At 47.4% G+C, this 19075-nt stretch overlaps 1 protein-coding gene across 1 annotated transcript in view; it reads right to left on the reverse strand.

Moving 5' to 3' along the window:
• Window positions 1-18489, reverse strand: part of COLQ (collagen like tail subunit of asymmetric acetylcholinesterase) — a 45808-nt gene extending 27319 nt beyond the window's left edge. Inside the window, exons 1-6 of the mRNA XM_012805818.2 lie at window positions 18328-18489; window positions 9842-9954; window positions 7762-7863; window positions 4276-4320; window positions 3933-3959; window positions 1137-1208 (exon numbers count right to left, since the gene is read on the reverse strand). Coding sequence (XP_012661272.1) covers window positions 1137-1208; window positions 3933-3959; window positions 4276-4320; window positions 7762-7863; window positions 9842-9954; window positions 18328-18403 — 435 coding nt within the window. The 5' untranslated portion in view covers window positions 18404-18489. The remainder of the gene's footprint in view (window positions 1-1136; window positions 1209-3932; window positions 3960-4275; window positions 4321-7761; window positions 7864-9841; window positions 9955-18327) is intronic.
• Between the last annotated feature and the right edge of the window lie 586 nt (window positions 18490-19075).

Here is a 19075-nt window from a genome sequence, read left to right on the forward strand (position 1 = left end):
CCTCCAACTCCTGGGCTCAAGCCAGTCTCCTGCCTCCGCCTCCCAAGTAGCTGGGACCACAGGCACCCGCCACAATACCCGGCTATTTTTTGGTTGCAGCCGTCATTGTTGTTTGGCGGGTCTGGGCTGGGGATTCAAACCCGTCACCTTAGGTATACGTGGCTGGTGCCTTAGCCGGTTGAGCTATAGGCGCCGAGCCTAATTGAAAATACTTGATCTGTATGTAGATTCCATAAAATTTATGGTTGAATAAGTGAGTCACACATTCAACTTGCTCCAAACATATTTAAGTGTTTTCAAATAACAGGATTAAGTAAAGGTTTTAAAATTCAAGCTTAAATTATTTAAAATTTAAAAGCTTAGTTTCTTAGTTGTACTAGCCACACTTGGGGGGCTAAAGAGTCAATGTGGCTAATGGCTGCCATGTTAGCTCAGCTCTATAAAGAGGATTTTTAAAAGAAATTTCCTTAAGACTTTTCCTAAGAGGATTGGAAACACAGTTGTCTACTCCCATCATACATTCAGAAAGTGAATCACAAAAGATGATGTTATCTACCTGTCCAGCCCTGACATCTGTGGGTGAAATTCTTGAGTCCTGGCCTCTGAACCTCTAGTCTATGGCCACCCGTGAGAAGAACATAAACGGAGGCACAGGCAGGAGTATGTTTGCCTTCTATACCCTAACTGAGGAAGGAATTTCATCAGCACTTGGCAGTCCCTCCCTGAATATAGGATTGCCATCTGTCAGCCAGCCACCACACCCTATCAACCCTCTACTCCCTACCAGATCAGCAAGACTGGCAAGAGCTTCCCAGGAACAAGCCCCTCTTAAGTCACCTCAGGAAACCAAATAACAGGCTGCTAAATCTGAAAACGAAGGAGAACCAGGGCCCCTGTGAAAGAGGGGAGCTGCCTCTCTTTTCTCCAACCACAGAAACAGAGCTATTGCACTAACCAAGGTCTTACAGTCCAAGTGAAGGGGGAAGAGTTTGGGGACCTGTGGATGGTCCTCAAACTCTCTTCTTTCTCTTCTTGAGGAAGTAATTCATTGAGTATGTGCCAAGGGCCAAGGGAGCTGCCATTCCCCCTCCTCTTGTTCTGACACCATAAGAACCCCAAGAGCATACCACACTTACCATGGGTCCTTCAGGGCCTGGCCAGCCGACAGGCCCAGGCATGCCAGGAACTCCTGGGGGGCCAGGTTTACCCTTCAAAGACCAAGATCAAAAGTCAGAACACGTGGGGTTTTTTCTTGATTTCCAAGAAATAAGATTTGTCTCTGGGGTCCAGAAGGGAGGATGACACCTTCAAGTATGGTCCCCACAACTCTCATCCCCCCCACCAAAGACTGATAGCCCCAAAACCTGGGTTACTTAGGTATAAGTTAAAACCCAGGTGTCATGTATTATCACCAAACAAGATCTTATTCTAGGCTTGGCACCTGTGGCTCAAGTGGCTAAGGCACCAGCCACGTACACCTAAGGCAGTGGTTTTGAATCCAGCCTGGCCCGCCAAACAACAATGACGGCTGCAACCAAAAAAATAGCCAGGCATTGTGGCGGGCACCTGTGGTCCCAGCTACTTGGGAGGCTGGGGCAGGAGACTCGCTTGAGCCCAGGAGTTGGAGGTTGCTGTGAGCTGTGATGCCACAGCACTCTACCCAGGAGGATAGCTGGAGGCTCTGCCTCAAAAAAAAAAAAAAAAAAAAAGATCTTATTCTACTTAAGAAATAGATGGTGGTGGGAAAGGGATTTTAAACTTATTGGGTTTTCTTTTTTGCAGTTTTTGGCCAGGGTTGGGCTTGAACCCACCACCTCTGGCATATGGGGCCGGCACCCTACTCCTTCGAACCACAGGCGCCGCCCTTTGTTTTTTCTTTTTACTTTTTTTTTTTGGAGACAGTCTCACTTTGTCACCTTCAGTAGAGTGCTGTGATATCACAGCTCACAGCAACCTCAAACTCTTGGTTTCAAGCCATTCTCTTGCCTCAGTCTCCCACATAGCTGGGACTATAGGAGCCTGCCACAGTGCCCAGCTGTTTTTAGAGATAAGGTCTTCCTCTGGTTCAGGCTGGTCTTGAACCTTTGAGCTTAGGCAATCCACCTGCCTCGGCCTCCCAAGTGCTAGGATTACAGGTGTGAACCACTGGGCCCAGCCCAAGTTCTTGGTTTTTCAGTCTCCATCACCTCCATACCACCTCCTCAAACGTCCCCTGCATTCCCATGGCTTCTCCCCCAGGACATGCTGTGGAATAAGACAGGAGTGTGTTTGGGGAGCAGTAGCAAATGTTGTTGGTTCTCCTTGAGGTCTTTTTCACCTGCTCAGCGCCCATCCCCAGGAGCTGCCTTCCTCGCTGTTAGCAGTTGGTTCCTGCTACCAGGTCATTGGAACTGCCTAGTAACCATGTGCCTCTTCTTCCTGCAGCCAAGAGCCCAGCTCCCTCACCTCAAGGCAGGACAAGCTGTGGGGCAATTCACATTCCTGGTCTCCCGTAGAGATGAAGCCACAGAGGCTGGGCTTCACCTGACACCACAACTCCACCCCCCAGCTTCTCCCACTCCCCTCCCTCTTTGGAGTGCTCCCTTAATGATTTATTCACTTGCACATGATACGTGCTGACCCTATCTCTGTCAGGCCAGAACTATGGAGTCCTACAAGAAAGAGTGGGAGCAGGGACTAGGGGTCTCTCTTGACCTCTGCACCCATCGGCTAATTACACAGTTAGCTAGAGATGTGCAGGGTTCGGCCCCTAAACCAGAGATGCCAAACGTTGGTGTGTGTGCTGGTTTCTACTCTAGCCTCCCATGTCCATGCAGGTGTCACTAATCACTCATGGTCCTTGTTGGGTGTGAGCATGGAGCCACCCCAGAATCTTCTCCAGCCCAGCACTTCAGCTATGCCTTGGCTAGAGTTTTCATGTGTGCCTAAAAAGTTGTGACTTTGCCTTGCAAAGGGCTGTTTAAGGTTCTTGCAAAGAGTGAAACCATTTGAATAAAACATTTAATGAGAAATACAGTCATGTATATTTAGATCTATGGGCATCTTTCTGGGCCAAAGTTTTGTACCCTTTCTATTAATAAGACCTAGAAATTCAGTGCCAGGATCCACCGACCACAGTAGGTATAGTCGCTTGCTGATTTACTCCCTCTTTTTTTTTTCTTTCTTTTTTTGGGGGAGGGGGGGACAAGAGTCTTACTCTGTTGCCTTGGTAGAGTGCTGTGGCATCACAGCTCACAGCAACCTCCAACTTTTGGGCTTAAGCAATTCTCTTACCTCAGCCTCCCTTAGAAGCTGGGATTACAAGCACCTGCCACAATGCCTGGCTATTTTTTGTTATAGTTGCCACTGCTGTTTTAGCTGGCCAGGGCCGGGTTCGAACCCACCACCCCTCAGTATATGGGGCCGGCGCCCTACCCACTGAGCCACAGGCGCCACCCTGATTTACTCCCTCTTGACACTAAGGAGAGGCTTGATAACATGTGTTTGGTTCACTCAGAGTCACTGTGACCTTAAGTAACTCCCACTTATTTCAGCTGAGCCAAAAAGCAAAAGCCATTTGTTTCTGTCTGCTCTGGCACTTTATTCCAGTTTAATCAAATAGACAGTGAGAGTTATTCTGTGTTAATGGTTGGGGCCTTGGAGGTTTCTCTGATGGATGGCAGGACGAGATGGTCTGAGGCCAGGGAAATTTGGCCAGGTTTGGCAGCCCCTGTAAGAAGACTGAATGCCTGGCAGTAGCAGGCTCCAGCTCCTGACCCACAGATTTGGAAGGAAGGACAAGGTTACTACTGTTGTCATAGGGATGGCAGCCCCTTCGCTGTCCACCTGAGTATTTCTTGGTGGCCCCTGAAGCGTGCTGCTGGCAGCAGCCCTAGGAGCACACATACACCACATGCACAGGGAGCACAGTTGCCCAGGTGATGCTGCCATACCTTCCTTCCTGGTCGGCCAAGCTCCCCCTGTGGATGGAGAAGAGAGATAAGGAGAGGTTATTTGAGAAACGAAGGGCTTAGGAGGGCTGAGGACTGGGCATGGCCATGAGGCTCATTTGCATGGCCGCTCACAGCACCCCAGCCCTTCCAGTGGCCAAGTCCAAACACACCAGTGGTGTCCCGCACCAGCTGCAGCAGCTCGGCTATGATGCAGCCCATCCTCATGTGCTGAGGCAGAACTAGCACATGTCTAGAAATCTCAACCGGAAAAGTTTGGTGCCACCCCAAGAAAACAGGCTGGAATTACCAAGGAGAGGTTGAAGGAGAAAGTAGGAGCTCCTACCTTTTCTCCCTTTGGTCCTGTCTTGCCAGGAAGTCCTGGTGGTCCCTAAACAATCAACAGAAGTGAAGAAAGTATAAATCAGACCAAGAGAGCACTGGACTCCTACAGCAGCAGCCTCACTCCCCACGCAGATGTGGAGTTCAAGGACCCACGAGGCCCCTCTCATACCCTCTTCTGTTCCTCCTCATTAGCTGTCTCTGTGCTGAGTTTCCAGTGGTTCCATGGCTGCAAGGGTTACACATCTACTCTCTGTGATTATAATCATTATTATTATTATTATTTTGAGACAAAATCTCAAGCTGTTGCCTTGGGTAGAATGCCGTGGCATCACAGCTCACAGCAATCTCAAACTCATAGGCTTAAGTGATTCTCTTGCCTCAGCCTCCCAAGTAGCTGGGACTATAGGTGCCTGCCACAACGCTCGGCTATTTTTTGTTGCAGTTGTCATTGTTGTTTAGTTGGTCCAGGCCAGGTTTGAACCCACCAGCTTCAGTGTATGTGGCCTGCACACTACCCAGTGAACTATGGGTGCTGAGCCTGTGATTATAATTTTCTCCCTGGAACCCTTTGGTTGCCTGAAACATCTCAAGTTCTCGGTGAGAGCAACTGAAGAGTCTTGAAGAAATTCCATTTGCTGAAAACAGGAGACTTTGCCACCTCTCGTATCTTTTCAGCTACCGCTACTGAACTTCCCTGGGGCCCTGCTGAGAGAGAAGTTAAGTTTTGCACATGGCAACAGCCAACTTAGAAATTCCCATGGTTGATCTGTGGGTACCAGGTGCCAAATAACTCTCTTCTGCCTTCCTTCAGCAGGGAAAGGAAGATGGTAAGAATATGGGCAAGTAAATAGTGCGGTTTTTGTCCCATTGCCCAGCCACAGGGGTGGAATTGACTCCAGCTCAGAGACTCTAGAACCCACTGCACCAAAGCTTTGCGTACCCACAGCCAGAATGCAGGGGTTTTTTGCTCTTGCATCTGTGAAATTCTCAGTGAGTTGCTTTCCAAATTTCTCAGAACAGCAGAGGGGAAAATCCCTCAGGGACTCACTGTACCCCAAGATCTGCAGGTGAATTTGCACAATGCAAAACCTGTTTAAAATAATCTTTCCAGAAACTTGCCCTTACCAAAGAGCAGCCCCCACTCCCCAACAAGTGGTTCTCAAACCTCTCTGCACATTACAATTTCTTGGATTCTTTGAAAAATCCCAAAGCCCCACCCCACCAAGCAGACCAACTAAATAACAGTCTCCAGGGGAGGGGCACAAGCCTGGGCAATTTTTGAAGCTCCCTAGGGACTGGAATTAGCAGATAAGTCTGAGAACCACCATCTTTGGTTTATTCACTTTCTGTTTGGGGATAAGGAAGAGGGAGAGTTTTTTTTTACTTCATTCTGTTCATTCCATTTCCATTTCTCGAAGTGAAAGAGTTTTACAAGGTCACTGCTCTAGCTTGGTGCTTCTCCAACTTCAATGCTCAGGTGATTTAGTCCGTTCACTGGGTGGAAGGGTGGTGTCTTGGTAAGATACAGATTCTGATTGAGTGAGTTAGGGGAGGAGATGAGATTCTGCATGTCTAACCAACTTCCATAAGATGCCAACCTGCTGGGCCAGGGATTTCACTTTGAGTAGGGGACGGAGGTGGCTCCATAGACCCTGTAGTTGGGCAACCCAGACTGCCTGTGCCTCAAATGGGACTGCACACAGTCAGAGGTGTGCAAGTGTGACCAGAGAGCTACTATTCTGAGATGAGCAAAGAATCCCATCTTCTTTTCCATATTCCATAGCTTCCCACGTGCCCGAGATCTGTCAGAGTAGACTGCTAAGATTGGGAAGATAGAAATGCTCCTTAGAGGATTTCCACCTCGCCATTCTGCAGACTTCCCAGCTCCTCTGTGGCAGCCTCTGGCCAGACTTCCCAGCTCCTCTGTGGCAGCCTCTGGCCAGAGTCCTGTTTTCTTTCTTGCATTCAACAAATCGATATGAAGCACCTCCTATAACCCACACCCTGCTGTAGACCAGAACACAGCAGTGAGCAAGAGGGATAGTGCCCCTGTTCCCAGAGACTGGGGGTCAGTAAGCTTCTTTTGTAAAAGGCTAGATACTAAATGCCTTCGGCTTCGTGGACCACGTTTAGTGTCTGCCCAAACTAGTCAACTCTGCCCTTGTGGTGCAAAAGCAGCCATAGATGATGAGACTTTAGTGGAAGTTTAAAACAGGCTGCTGTAAGATTGGGCTGGTGAGTGCAGTGTGCCAACCCCCACCACCGAGCTTGCATTTTATAGAGGGATGACCAAGAGATCAGGAACAAAATGGGGTGGAGAGAAGAAAGAGAGAACTGCAACAGGATGGGAAAAGTCAGAGAATGAAAACAGATTATTGTGACAGACGGACAGTGATTAGTAAGGGGGACTGCTTCAGACGGGGTGGTTGAAGACACCGTAAAAACCGAGTGTCCAGCAGAGCTGGCCGTGATAAAAACCAGAGTGAAGAACATCTCAAACTATAAGAACTACAGCACAAATGCCCTAAGGCTGAAACAGGCTTGGAGTGTTTCAGGACCCAAGAGATGGTCCCTCTGGCTGAGTGGAGAGGACAGTGGAGGTGGTGTGAGATGATGCAGTTGATACAGGCCAGAGTCCCCTCTAGGGGAGCTCTGTGATCCAAGAGTAAGAGTTTACTTCTCAGTCTTCCTGTTTTGGGAAGCCGCAGGAGGGAGGACCCAGGGGAATAGGACATGACATGATTTCTATGTCCCCTTCATGCGAAGCACTTGGAGAACTGATTGCTCCTTATACCCTCCCTCTCCTCCCATGGAAGGCCCAGGCCCAGGGCCCAGGCCAGGGAGGTCTCTCATTGATGGAGCCCCCTCCCAGAGGTGAGCCAGAAGAGCCAGGAGCCTGGAAGGTGGGGTCGCCAGAGGGTGTTTTTTTTTTTTGCTTATTTAGAAAGTCCTTTCTCTAAAAATAAAAAAAGCCCTTTCTCTAGCATTTTGCTGTTCCTCACTCTTCCCTTTAGCTTAGGGGAGGGGTGGGATGCTTGGTAGCAGTACTTAGGGGCCCAGTGAAGCGCAGAGTGACAAATTCTCTTTGCCTCCACTTTTCAGCACTGAATGCAGGCATCTTTGAGAGGTCCACAGAGAGGGGCGTCAATGAGCACATGGGGTACTGTCACTGAGGGTCTGTGTGCTGATAACTGGAATAACAACCACATCCACATAGGCAGCAGCTCACGTGATTCCCTCTGACATCCAAGACAGCAGGAGCAATTATTATCCCCATTGCTTAGACGAGGAAATCCTGACTGGGAGGCCAGAATTCTCTAGGAGAGGAGTCAGGGGTCTATCCATATGGCTCTGGAGCAGAAGGTAAGTGAGAGAGAGGGAAATAGCCCTGTATCACCATGAAGGGGCAGACTCCAAGGGGCTGTGCCCAGTGGGCTTGCCTGCTCTGAAAAGAATACAGCAGAGGGGTCTGGAATAGAGCACCCACCTGGGGGCCAGGAGGCCCAGGGGAGCCGAGCGAGCCTGGCATGCACGGGGACTGCGAGGTCTCCAGTTCCAAGATGAGGTTCTTCATGTCTGGGGAGAGAAACTTCAGCGCAAAGCAACACAGGGACAGAGGTCAGACTTAGGGGACAGAGGACGGGGCCCCACCCTGGACACAGATCTGCTCCAGGGTCAGTTAGGTCCCCAAGACCGTCAGTTTCCTGGTACTCCAATGAGTGTCCCAAGATGACAACATTCTAGGCCACCAGTTTCTGTTCTCTCACCTGTTCTCTCTCTTGAGACAAGCCTGGCTTGAGTGGATTACAGAGGTGTAACGGCTACTTGGATATAGAGTCAGGAAGCTGGATTGAGGGCTTTACCCAGTGTCCAGGAGAACACTGTCCAACAGGAATGTAATGCCATTCTGAAAGACCTTGGTTACAAATAATGAATTTTGTTTTATCTTAAGCAAAATGAAGATTAAAGTGAAGAAAAGCAGACAAATTAATTTTAACTTGCTTTTCTATTTATCTGTATGAAGAACCGAAGTGGGAGAAGGCTGCCCATGTTTATGATGTCTATAGGTAAGATGGGGAAAATGCTAGTTTACGTTTTGGAAAAGAGGAAAATGTGAAGTCCTGAATTTGTTTGGGAGTCTATATTTGAGAAACTTTTCTCAAAGCAATTTCAATTATATCTTTGAGTTTTAAAAATCAATTCACATGCTATAAGTGCCTTTTTATATCATACTAACTATGAACTTCTAGACACTTTTAAGAGCTTGCAAAGAGTAAGCAGCTGAGTGTTTTATAATCTCATTGAGAAGACTTAGAAATGAAATGTCACACCAGTTTTTGCTTACTCTTTTTCATGCTTCAAAAAATAGACATTTTTCCTCTAAAAAAAAAAAAAAAAGAGAAATGTAATGTCAGCCACCAGTGAGAGGGACATTCTAGTTTTCTGGTAGCCACATTTTTGTCTTTTAAAAAGGTAAAAGGAAACAAGTGAAATTAATTTTTTTTTTCTGAGTTAGAGTCTCACTCTGTTGCCCTGGGTAGAGTGCTGTGGTGTCATCGCAGCTCACAGCAACTGTAGACTCTTAGGCTTGAGTGATCCTCTTGCCTCAGCCTCCTGAGTAGCTTTAACTACAGGCACCCATCACAGCGGCCCAGATAGTTTTTTTCTATTTTTAGTAGAGATGGGGTCTTGCTCTTGCTCAGGCTGGTCTCAGACTCCTCCGCCCACCTTGGCCTCCCAAAGCGCTAGGATTACAGGCATGAGCCATGACACCCAGCCGTGAAGTCAATTTTAATAACACATTTTATTTAACTTGACATACCCCAAATACTAGCATTTCAACATATATACAGTATAAAAGAGTTATTAATGAGATACCTTGCATTCTTTTTTTCTTACTAAGTATTCAGAATCTGATGTATATTTTACATTTACAGGATATCTTGATTTGAACTAGCCATGCTGAAAGTGCCTGATAATTATCTAAGGCCAGTGGCACCTGTATTGGACAGTGTACGGCTAACAGTTTCCGGAAACAGCTGACAATCCCAAGTCCCTAGGATGCCTTGGCCTGTTGTCTGCAAGGTCAGTGTCCCGATGCTGCTCATTTCCTCATCTTGTCCTCTCTTCCCAAATTCTCTGTTCCCTCTCACACCTCACTGTGGTTACAGGATTATTTCCTGAGGCACTTCATGGAAATAGTCTGTACATAAGACATAGGCTGTGGAAGGGAATTTCATACATATAATACTGGAGGAGAAGAAAAACAGAAAGGGAAATTCCATACGTGAGCAACTGATAGGAATCCAGAAAGTTAGAAATTCACCTCATTGTTCTCAAGAAGATGAGACACTGCCAAATCCAATTCCCTGCTGAGAAACATCCCCTCCATGCCTTATTTTAAATAGCTGGAGAAGGACTAGGCCCCAGAAACTACAAACTGTCCATTCCGGGGCTCAACCTCTGGGCGAGTGAAGGTTGAGTCTGTCCGGAAAGATCCTGGAGGCAGCTTACGCTGAGTATGGGGGAGATGGAGAGGGCTGCGTAGTGGGCCCTAATGTACTCACCGGACTGCGGCCCCCTCTGAAAGATGGTGGTGGGAACAGTGGCGGTGGTGGGGGTGTCGGCAGGCAGCATGCTTTGTGGCCACCACGCTTCTTCTGATCCAAGCTGGGAAGGGCTGTCCAGAGAAAACTGCTGCTCGTTAATGAGGTCAGTGCTAGGGCCTCTGTCATGCCCACCATGCCTGGAGAGACCCATGCTGCCACCCCAGACTTCCGAATCTAATTTATAACCTCTTAGATATAAGCGTACCTCCTGATTGCTTGACATAGCCCTGCGCTTACCTTTGCTGAACTAAGATGGTTAATAAATGAACAGAGGCTATGGGTACTGTGACCACTACAGGGTCCATTTCTCCTTTTTCAGATACTGACTTGTCACTTTGTAGATGTGGCAGCATGCAAAGTTCCTACAGACTGAGAATGCACTCCCAGCTGGGGAGAAGAAAGTGTGTGTTAATAACTTTGATGTTATACTCAAGGAAATTGTTTAGACAGGGAGGCAGAATCGACCAAATTCATTGATTACAGGAGACCCAGACTCACTGTTTAAAACCCTTATATTGACTCTCAACTCTACACACACATTCGAGTGTCACCATCTCTCTAGAGAGTCACAGCGTGATGCCTCAGAGTATGGGTGGCCTAATCCTAAGTGTGAGGAGATGAAGGGAAGGCCCTTTATAGCTTACTTCCTAGGGAGTCTCACCCACGTTCCACGTTAGCATTCGGCAGAGTTGAAGTGTGCCTTCCAACAAGCACGGAGAGTGTGTTACAGCCCAACAGAAACCAGCACTCAGATTGAGATCAGAACTCCCCCAAATCCAGAAGCCCCTGCAGCTCCAACCTCTGCATTCCCCCTCTACCCTGCCACCATCCTGAGTTTAAACAGCAAGGATTCATTGTGCCTAATTTCGAACTTTATGTAAATGGAATCATAAAATATGAACGTTTGTCTTTGGCTTCTCTCCCTCAGCACAGCCTGTGGGGATCACCCAGGCTGCATGTGACTGTTACTGTTGGTCACTGTGACTGCATCACGGTCTACTGATCCATTCTGAACATTACAGATGTTAGTTGGATTGATACCAACATGCACCCACCAGATGGCTACAATGAAAAGGACAGACAATAACGAATATGGCGAGAATGGGGAAGGGCCAGAACTGTCAAACTTTGGCTGGCGGGAATATAAATTGACATAACCTCTTTGGAAATTGCTTGATATTTTCTATTAAAGCTGAACATAGACACACACTATAGGCCAGCAATTTTACACTTAGAGATTTACTAAAAGACAAGTGAGTGTATTTTTTTTTTTTTTTTTGGCAGTTTTTGGCCGGGACTGGCTTTGAACCTGCCACCTCCAGTATATGGGGCCAGCACCCTACTCCTTTGAGCCATAGGCGCCACCCCAAGTGAGTGTATTTTCAGTAAAACACATGTACCAGAATGTTCGTAGAAGCAATATTCCATAATTGCTCAAAATTGGGATTTTTCAGCTCCCAATTTTGGTTTCACAATGGTACCCTCACCGCCCCCTTCATGGAAACTTAGACCTCTCAGAACACCTGCAAGTTCACCACCATGTGCTCTCAGCCCTTATCCCAGTTTTCTGTCTTCTCTCCCAGGGGCTGGTGATGCCTGTTGTCTCTACCTGATATGCCACAACCTGCCTTAGATACCAGGCAAGTAAATGCTGGGTGCTCCCCAGAAATAACCAGGTTGTGTGACCATTTGTGTCAGCCCCAGTGCACCCAGGAATAGTGGCCCCACGCACATCCACAACCTGAGACCCTTAATGGTGGAGCAATCCACTGGCCTATCCAATGGTCCTCAGCCCTCTCAGGCCCAGCGCCCTTTTTGTGAGAAATGTTTTGTAAAGATACCTTTATTATCTTGAAATGAAATTCACAATTTAAAAGATAAAATATCAAGCTCTGAATGTGACACAAAAAACAAATATAAGAAAGCATTATGATAGAAAATGTGTATTTCAATTATAAGTGGTCAGGCACACCCATAAGAGAATGCATAGTGCTGCCGTTAGAAAAAATGGGAAGTCGTAGCTAAATGTACTTTGATTTACAAAATATTCATTACAAAGTTTTACAAAGAGGTGGCCAATACATAGACAATATTTTCAAAAATATTTTGTAAAATTTTATGATGAATATTTTGTAAGTAAAGGTATGTGTAGCTACAACTTCCCATTTTCCCTTTGTACAGCAGCTTTTGGGACAACCCATGTGTGTGCAAGTACAGTGACTGCAACATACACAAATACAGGTTGTAGCATTAACAACTGATATACCACAAGGGGTATGTTCACCAGGTGATGGGATTTCCTAAAATGATTAACAACACTGGGTGAAAGTCCCAGCCAGCCAAAGTACAGTCATCACTCAGTAGTTATTTATAGTCTCAAAAGCTCAGTTAGAGTGCAAAAAAAAAAAAAAATTGTATGTGAAAGAGAATTCAGTTCTAGAATGAGATAATTATATATAGGTATGAATGTCCCATGGGACGTTTCAAAGTCATGTAGGACATGGGACAATACTTGATGCATGATTCTGTCCTGCCCTCTGCACAGCATCTCTCACCCCTGGCCCAGCACAAGAGCAGTGGCGCCACCCATCTCAGCCTCTCGAATGACCAAAAGTACCCTGAAAATTTCCAAAATGGCCCCATTGGAAACTGTGAGCCTATCCCAGGCTTGGTGATTGGCCTTGTCATAAACAGTTCCATAGGACCCAGCACCCCAACACGAAAGCGAAAGCAGCATCTGCTCTAGGCCATACAAGTGAATGAGCGACTGAAGGAATTCAAAGAAGCAAGAACAACAGGTAACCACCAGCTGGGATGGACCAGGGCTGCTTTCTAAAAAGATCGCATTTGTGCTGATTTAGGAAGGTCAAGAAGGATTCAGAAAGGACATCTTCCAGACCTAGGAAATAAATGTCTCAGGAAGTTGTCTAGAGTAGGTCTTGAAGGGCCACCTGGAGCTAGGAAGATGGAAGGAGGGAAGACTACCCAGAGAGAGGGAGAAATGGCAGGAGAGAGACAGTGGTCTGTTCAGGGCTACTTTAATTTTTTTTTTCTTTTTGAAACAGAGTCTCACTTTGTTACCCTTGATAGAGTGCTGTGGCATCATAGCTCACAGCAACCTCATACTGTTGGGCTCAAGCAATTCTCTTGTCTCAGCCTCCCAAGTAGCTGTGACTACAGGCGCCAGCCACAGCACCCGGCTATTTTTAGAAACGGGTTTCTAGCTCAGGCTAGTCTTGAACTCCTGAGCTCAGGCAATGCACCTGCCTCAGCCTCCCAAGTGCCGGTGGGATTACAGGTGTGAGCCACCACGCCCAGTTAGGGCTACTTTAATTTCAAGAGCAGAAGTCCATTCACAGTGGCTTAGGGAAGAAGGAGGATTTATTGTAAGAGTAAAAAATTTCAGAAAGAGCTGGAACCAAGACATCAATGGGGACATGATCCTCCCTTGCATTTCCCCTGCCCCCTCTTCTCTTTTGCACTTCTTTCTAGATATCCATTCTGCCTTCTTTGTATCTGCAAGCCTCCCTCCCCACCATGGCGACTGGCCAGGTCTTAACCCTTCTACCTCCAGCCTCCATTGTGTCTGGAACATCCCTTGTGGCTCTTATTTTAAATATCCAGGACAGGAATATGAGCACCTAGCCAGGTTCTAGATCAGTGGGACTCCTGCCCAGAGCCTACCCAGGCCCAGCCAGTAGGATCTCAGGGTCTATTGCCAGCACATCAGAGACTGTGGGAGGACATCTTCCAAGAGGGGTCAAGAGCAGGCAAGCACTTCAAAATACATTAATACAGTGCAGAAGCTAGAAGCTTCTGCGTGGGGATCACTGGAGAGGTGGCAGGAAGGCTGGAAAGTCAGTTTGGGGCTAGACTGTGCAGTTTTGGATGCCCCATGAAAGGTCTGAGCTTTATTTAGAAAGCAGTAGGGAGTCACAGCAGGTGAGGAGTAGAGGTGACAGAATCAAGTAGTGCACCAAGTGTGGACAATGGCAGCTTGCAGACAGCCAGATGTGGAGTCAGCATGTCAGGCCTGTCCAGTGTGTGAGGACAGGAGGGAAGGGACGGATGCAGACACTACTGGGGAGAAGGGACCTGGGGGTTGCTGTGTTGTAGGAGGGAAAGAGGAGGGAGAATCGATGGTGATTTTGAAGTTGCAGGGGACCTGGGCAACAGTGATCACAGTATGGCACGGAAAAGTCAGAGGAGGTTCTAGTTTATGGGGACCGCTGCCAAATTGGGTGTTAGGCATTTATTCACTTGAGCACACACTTTGCCAGGCACTGGACCAGCCCTTATGGGAGGCAGAAAGATGCCCACATGATGGCTGTAGATGATAGGTACCTGTGATGCTTGGATGATCCTTTTGCACTTATCCTGTCCTCTGCCCTACCATATGCAGCCCAGCCCTGGAGACTTATTTATTCATCAAGATCGTGCAGGTGCCGCCTCCACCAGGAGTTTTCCTTGACTTCCTAAGCCAAAGTTGAGTGTTTTTTCGCCTATGTTTTTCTCTGAGTTTACCCCTGTTAGCTCTTTTCTATGGGAGGAACTGCATCTCCCTGAGTAAACTGTGCTTTCTGGGAGAGCAGGCGCCAGGTTTTATCCTCAGGGTCTAGCAATGTACCTGGCATACACTAGGCACTCCATAAATGTTTGCTAAATTAATAATACATATATATTTTTTTTCTTTTTTCACTCTGTCACCAAGACCAGAGTGCAGTGGCGTCAGACTAACTCACAGCAACCTGGATCTCTTGAACTCAAGAGATTCTCCCAAGTAGCTGGGACTACAGGCACCAGACATAATGCCAAGCTAATTTTTCTATTTTTGGTAGAGACAGTGTGTTTCTCTTGCTCAGGTTGGTCTCGAACCCCTGAGCTCAATTGATCCTCCTGCCTCGGCCTCCCTCAGTGCTAGGATTACAGGCATAAGCCACTATGCCTAACCTGAATTAATAATATTAATGACAAACACCACATACAAGGCACCATTTAAATAGTTCACTCATATGAATTCACTGAACCCTCACAGCCACCCTGAAAGCTAAGTGCTATTATCACCATCCCCATTTACAGGTCAGCTAATGGAGGCAGAGATTAAGCAACCTTCCTAAAGTCATATAGCTAATCCGTGACAGAGCCGGGCAATCTGGCTCTGGGGCACCTCCTCTTGAACTCTACACTATGACTCCATGTGGGTAAAAATGAAGGTTGGGAGCTAAGAAGAAGGCAGGTCCTATAACCACTGCTCAAGACTGCAGCATCAATGCCACCACCAAAGACCATGGGAACACACCTACAGTTGAACCAAGTGGGGTTTGCTGACTCAGTGCAATAAGGGAGGATGTACACCGGGGGCCTCTGTGGGGCCTCTCAGTAAGAGAGCATTAAGATTGGGCTTTTGCTAGGTGATCTGGGGAGACACTAAGAAGAAACAAAATGCAGCTTCCCTCTGGATTGGAAGATGTCAGGAAGCAAGGGCTATTCTATAAGTGGGTATCTTAATTTTTATCTAGAAGAAAACAGAGCAAGACTAAAGCAGTGATTGGTTTAAAAAACAATAAAACATGTACTCCAAGAATGACTGGAGCTTAAAAAAAAAAAGTAGCAATCATTCCTATTAGCAAGGATGGGAGAATGTTTGGTCATGTCGGGGGCTGGATGATAATTTTGTTTTCATCTGTGTTCACTCATGATTATAGAGTGACCCTTGCTTTTGTCTTGATCCATGGAAGTCACAGGGTGGCTCTGGCTGATGTTGGTGTTCCGTGACAGCAGGAGAACACCGTGCCATCTGGGTCTGGTCAGCTCCAGCTGTCATGGGCTGCTTTTCTCTTTCTTAGCAATAAGATAATATATCGATATTGTTCCAGAGCTTGATGTTAACATCAACGTATTCCTCTTACAGTTTCTTCCCTGGAATGTTGTGTGGCTAAAGCATGATTTCGGTTGTTCCACCCGACCGTGGGCATGTGGAGAAGGCTGTCAGGTACCCTTTTAAGGTCCACTGGCTACAATTTCTCCTTTACCTCCCTCTCTCTCTCTTTTCTGAGGCAGAGTCTCACTATGTTGCCCTCAGTAGAGTGCTGTAGCGTCACAGCTCATAGCAACCTCAAACTCTTGGGCTTAAGCAATTCTCTTGCCTCAGCCTCCCAAGTAGCTGGGACTACAGGCGCCCACCACAACACCTGGCTATTTTTTGTTGCAGTTGTCATTGTTGTTTAATCGGCCCGGGGTTGGGTTCGAACCACCAGCCTTGGTGTATGTGGCTGGTGCCTTAACCACTATGCTATGGGTGCCGAGCCTTCCTCCCTCTCTTGTGCCTCAGCAGACAGCTAAGGGCTGAGGCTGCGGTTTTCCACAAAGCCTGTCCCAGCTGGGAACACCTGGGAGGCTGGCATGTCCGCACAGCTAATTTGCAGTCATTACCATTATTTTTCCAGACCATATATGGCCTCCGATGCCTTCCTTCACCCTGCACCTTGTGCGGCCTTCCACTGGTGAAAGACCTTGCATCATTCAAAGCAATAACTTCTCTCATTTCTTCCTGGAAACTGGAGACCTCTTCAGCAACCACAGATTATCCGTTGCTTTTCCTGTTGAGGCATCTGCAGTGTTCCCTCTCCCACCCCATTCCTCCTCACCCTTCCCCTTGACCCACTTCACTCCCAGCAGGTGAAGGCCATCTATTTCTGCCCTTCCCCCTTCTCCCTGGAGCTGTTTGTTTTTAGCAGTCTAGTTTATTTACAGCTCATTCCAGCTGAGAATATTTCCATCAGGTGGACGTGTTTGGGAGCAGCTTCCCCCAGCTCCTCCCTCCCAGTCAACTAAGCCAGGACTTCACATGTCTATTTTGGTGTCACCCGAGTGGCCTGTGGGTCTTTAGCCTGTGCTATCTCTGTGGAATCATGTCTGAGCTCAGGGTTCAGTCTGAAAAAGCCCCAGCAGGCACTGTTGTAAACAACTGTGTGTGTACATACACAGAGCCCCAGAGACCAGGGTATGCCCCATGGCTCTGCCCCAGGCAGCTGCCTTGGAAGTGCCAACTCTCACAGAATTTCAGTACTGCTTGCCCTGACTTAAAGCCATCAAAGTCATATAGTATGTGGCCACTGCATGGTCAAACTGTGGGTAATTGTTTGATGCAGGCTTTGGGCAAGTATATGTTAGGTTGGGGGTTTTGTTGTTGTTGTTGTTTTGCTATTGTCGATGTTGGTTTTACCTGTTGGACTCTTGAAAAAGATCCTTTATCCTGTTTCATTTTGAGAAACTGAGGCATATCCTTGGAAAGTGATTAATTCCAAATTACTCTTGGAAAGAAATGGACTTGGATCAAAGAGTGTAAGCCTGGGTACAAGTGGTCATGTGACCCAGTACAACTTACTTCCTCAGTGTGGGACTTAGTTGCCTCATCTATACCACAGGGTTTTTGCCCAAGCCATCTGCAGAGTCCTTTCTGAAATATATCTGACATGATACGGATATGATCACCACTGTATCCATTTCATCCCCCCACTCACAGCCCGGGTTACTAAAGACAGGCTTTTCCATTTCTGCCTCCTGTATTAGCATCAAGCAGCCCCTCTCAAATCCAGCAAATGTGTCCTTAGAAGCCACCAAAGGAAAGATGTGACATAAGCACCCTGCCTGTAACAGGTTGCAAAATAACTGTTCTGCACCTGCTTGTCCAGTTGGGGAACTTGCCAACATTTTACTTTTTCTTCCTCCTGCTTTGGGGCCCTTCCCTGCTTACGGGAACTTGCACGAGAAAGCGACCCAGGATGGAGAGAAGGCCAAGGGCACACAGGCCATTGCAGCTCTCAGTCCCCTTACTGGGAGTTGGGCATCTCAGCTACAATAAAATTCTCACATTAACTGGCTGCAATTTGCCCCCAAGTTTCCCCCAATTTACGGCTGTACCCTACGAATTTCTTTCAACCCTCACGCAAACTCTAAAAAAACAAATTCTGATCCTAAAAATTGAAAGTAATTTGAAATTCTCTGAAATACTGTGATAGAAGTTTGTCATCTGCAATTTTCTCCTGAGTGGGCCAGATGAAGAAAACAACAATTTGGCAGTTTGGTGACTGGGCTTCTGAGCTACACTAAGCCAGTTCACTTGGAGAGTGAGAGAGGTGTCTTTGCCACCCAATACCAGAGAACCCTGGACTACAGAACAAGATTTTATTCTAAAGCCCAGGGAGCTGCAGCTGCCAGCCTGCCAGCTTAAAATCAAGGTCACAGAGGTACACGTGAACATGGACACAAGGTCCCTGCCAACTCCACCTTGAAACCCCTTTTCATTCTAATTTCAACACTGGCTGAAATTTTTAAAATTTAAAGCCTGTTCCCAGAACAAGTCTGCTTTCCAAGAGTCTTTTTTCTCAAGAATGGGCACATGCACACATGCACACACACATGCACACGCACACACAACTCACCTAGGCAGCGTGCTGAGTGACAGAGCAGTCCTGAAACAGTGAGCAGATGAATGAAGCTGAATGATGGGGCGGTCATTGTGAGGCAAGGCCCAAGGCAGACTGGCCAGGGAACACAAGCTGGAGACAGGCTGCGATTTGTCACGCCCCTGAGTGCTCCCAGCGCCTGGTCTGCTGGGCATTTGGGGTGGGAATCAGCCAATCCCTGCTTTGATATTGCTTCTGCCCCAGATGCTAGGGGTCCAGGGGCCTGTCCTGAGCTCCCCGGAGCAGGAATGGAGAGGCAGCCCTGCTCTGGTTCCCCAGGAACACTGTTCTAGGGGAGGCTTAGAGGAAGAGAGTGCCTTTGGCTGAGCAGAGGACGTGAGATTGAGAGCCCAGGATAGTGATCCCCCTGCAAGCCACAATTGGTCAAACAGGCTGCTTTTCATTTGGCTCAAAAACTGCCTCGTCAATATTGCTCTGGCCAGCCTTAAAGTCAACCTCCCACTGAGCTTGTTCAAGGGGAATCTGTCCTCTTCTGCTTCAGAGAAGTCCTTGGTGGCCAGAGGACTCAGCTCTCACCATGCCTGTGCCAAGGTGCTGCCGACAAATCTAAACTTAATTAAAATAACAACAACAACAACAACACACACACATATATTTCCAAAGGGCATGTGGGCAAATCTTTCTGTACAAGGTCTGCCCATAAAAGAATAAAGTGCCATATGCCAGATACACATGAACTCTGCCTGGTAGCTTATAGGCATAC

The sequence above is a fragment of the Otolemur garnettii genome, unplaced genomic scaffold, assembly GCF_000181295.1.
Source record: "Otolemur garnettii isolate 467f Iridium unplaced genomic scaffold, OtoGar3 scaffold00002, whole genome shotgun sequence".
NCBI classification, from domain to species: Eukaryota; Metazoa; Chordata; class Mammalia; order Primates; family Galagidae; genus Otolemur; species Otolemur garnettii.